At 32.9% G+C, this 2451-nt stretch overlaps 1 protein-coding gene across 1 annotated transcript; it reads left to right on the top strand.

The window, feature by feature from the left end:
• Positions 1 to 710: 710 nt before the first annotated feature.
• On the top strand, positions 711 to 2248 carry LOC145565294 (uncharacterized). The gene is made up of 7 exons (XM_081625344.1): positions 711 to 785; positions 837 to 910; positions 1004 to 1186; positions 1270 to 1380; positions 1504 to 1561; positions 1667 to 1765; positions 2153 to 2248. The coding sequence occupies exons 1-7, from the start codon at positions 711 to 713 to the stop codon at positions 2246 to 2248; spliced, it is 696 nt and encodes a 231-aa protein (XP_081481470.1).
• The last annotated feature ends 203 nt before the right edge of the window (positions 2249 to 2451 follow it).

The raw sequence follows: 2451 nt of genomic DNA, 5'->3' as shown, positions 1-2451 counted from the left end.
CAAAATGTCTTCATTCCTACTAGACATGGGTTTTAAGCTACCTGATGATGCTACTTGTAAATCAAGTAAAGCTACCTCTACTCCAGCACCCTTTACTACGCCATTAAATCACAACGAGCTTCCACCACTTGAGTTGCAAGTAACTATTAATTACCATTTGATCTATTACTTTTGCAATGAACTTCACATTCTTGCTTTCACATTTAAATTGACTTACTATGTTTAAATAAATTGTAGGGTAAGACTTCATGTCATCTAATTCTAACGGATCCTGAAACGAGAGCGATATACGACGTGGTGAGTGCTACTGTATATCCACTTGTTGAAAATGAGGTGGTTCATCTTATGACCATGTTACCTGGTTATGTGAAAGTGGAAATTCATACTGTGAATGAGGAGTTTTATGGGCTGCCACTTCCCGTTCCTGTCTCGGTATTTGAGATTGAATTGTTACAACATGGGATTGGTACATACGTACAATCGCCATCATCATTAATAAAATTCCAAGCCGAGGTAAGATCGATGGTAGCAACTATGATATGTAATTTAAATTTTATTTGCTTGTTAACTTACTTATTTTACATGTGACATATTAGGAAACACTCCAAACAAAGAAACTCAAGCGATTGTCACCTGAGATCATTGCAAGAAATGACTTACATTCTTCTGGATAGGCCTCCCAAAAAAGCCCACTTGTTCCCCAAATGTTAATGGCGTCCCTTAGCCCAGATTGTGAATGGCTGGCAACATTTTTTGATTCCTTGCCAAATGGGGATCCCATTGCTGTAACATTAGACTGCGCTTTATTCCATTATGAAAAAGATGGGAATGCATAGGTTAGTAAGGAGGATGTCTTCCAGTTCTTAAGAGAAGCGAAGCTGAACATATCAATTATTCAAGTATTCATGAGGTGATATAATATTCACAATTTTTACGTAGTGATTGCATCTTTTGCTTTTATATCCTCCAACTCGTTATATATAAGTTGATTTTGTATATCCAGGTTACTCCAACAAGAATTGAAATCAAATGACAAAGTTTCCACGGTTGGATGGTTGTGTCCAGAGCAAACTTGTGAGAGCAAAATTCGTAAGAGCTTGCAGGAAATTCATGAGTATGTCTTCAAAGCAGTTAGCAAATCAGTTGAAAATGGAGCAAAATTCATTTTGGCACCAATTTTTCAAGAGTAAGTAGTAAACTTACAACATATTATGCAATACTTAAGGGTGCATATGAATAATAAGGCAACATTTTCACATTTTGATGTAGGGAACATTGGATGCTTCTGGTAATATGTGTACCAACCTACACCATTTATCAATTTGACTCTGCTCGTCCAACATCGACTAGAAGTGTCAAAATGAAGACTATTATGAGCTTGTAAGTCCATTCCTTTATTTATTGTTTCTGTACCTACATATATATGTGTAAGAAATTACCAAGAACTAATATAAAACTCCAATGTTCTAACTAAGTGATGAATATGAATAGTTTTTTCACAAGGTATAAGCTAAATGGAAACCGTGTGAATAGAAATGAACCTCTATGGAAACTCGTTAAGGTAAATACATAATAAGTTTGTATGATATTGTTTGAAACTATTTTGATATCCTTAAAATTATTTAACTTCGTCATTTACTTGTTTCTTTTCTTGAATTTTACTTAGTGTGCTCAACAAAGAGGCAGTTTCGAGTGCGGCTTTTACTTAATGAGGTACATGTATGACATACTTTCCGGATATAGTGATGCAAATGATATTGATAAGGTATGTTTTTCAATTCTGTCAATTAAATTTGATATTGAATATAACTCTTTCATTCATACATATTTGACCTTACTTAAAATTAAAGATAGAATAGAAAGGTCCATTTAGTCCTATTATCTTGAAAATGACTCTTACATTTATATGTAACCTTATGCACTCTAGTTAAGGGTATGAATTAAAATTGGAACCAAAACATAGTCATAGTACCACTTTTGAACGTGTTTGAAGTCATTTGTTGTCCAAATGACTCTAATTTCGAGAAATGAGATTTTTCTATGTCCTAAATTCATATAAATATACTTATTATTTCATACAACCTTAAGTAGACTTATCATTTTTATTATATTATAATTACTAACAATCTTTTTTATATGCGTCATATTCTAGGTTTGCACATCTTTCAACGAAAATCCTTACACTGATGGTGATATTGATGACATACGAAACAAATGGGCCTCGTATTTCACTAATTATTGTGTGTGATCTTAGTTATGTTCTTTTAGACAACATTCTAATGTTAGTTTTGCATTGATATATGTACAAAAGTTAATCGTACACTTTGTTTTAGATTATGACAAATTATTTTGGATGAATGAAAAAATAGCATGTTCATAAAGTTCAGGATTACAGGTTGTTCACGTGTATATTACTTATAAAATAGGGGAAATGCTGCCGAAATTTTCTTT

The sequence above is a fragment of the Chenopodium album genome, chromosome 10, assembly GCF_948465745.1.
Source record: "Chenopodium album chromosome 10, dcCheAlbu1.1, whole genome shotgun sequence".
NCBI lineage: Eukaryota > Viridiplantae > Streptophyta > Magnoliopsida > Caryophyllales > Amaranthaceae > Chenopodium > Chenopodium album.
The sequence above is the reverse complement of the archived record's forward strand: the minus strand, read 5'-3'. Positions and strand labels throughout refer to the sequence as shown.

Excerpts from the sequence above, each read along its gene's own strand:
- LOC145565294 (XM_081625344.1), top strand. The coding sequence starts at position 711 with ATGGCGTCCCTTAGCCCAGATTGTGAATGGCTGGCAACATTTTTTGAT. Across the intron at positions 786-836 it reads CAAATGGGGATCCCATTGCT|GTTAGTAAGGAGGATGTCTT; the intron begins GTAACATTAGAC and ends GGGAATGCATAG. Across the intron at positions 1,562-1,666 it reads CTCTATGGAAACTCGTTAAG|TGTGCTCAACAAAGAGGCAG; the intron begins GTAAATACATAA and ends AATTTTACTTAG.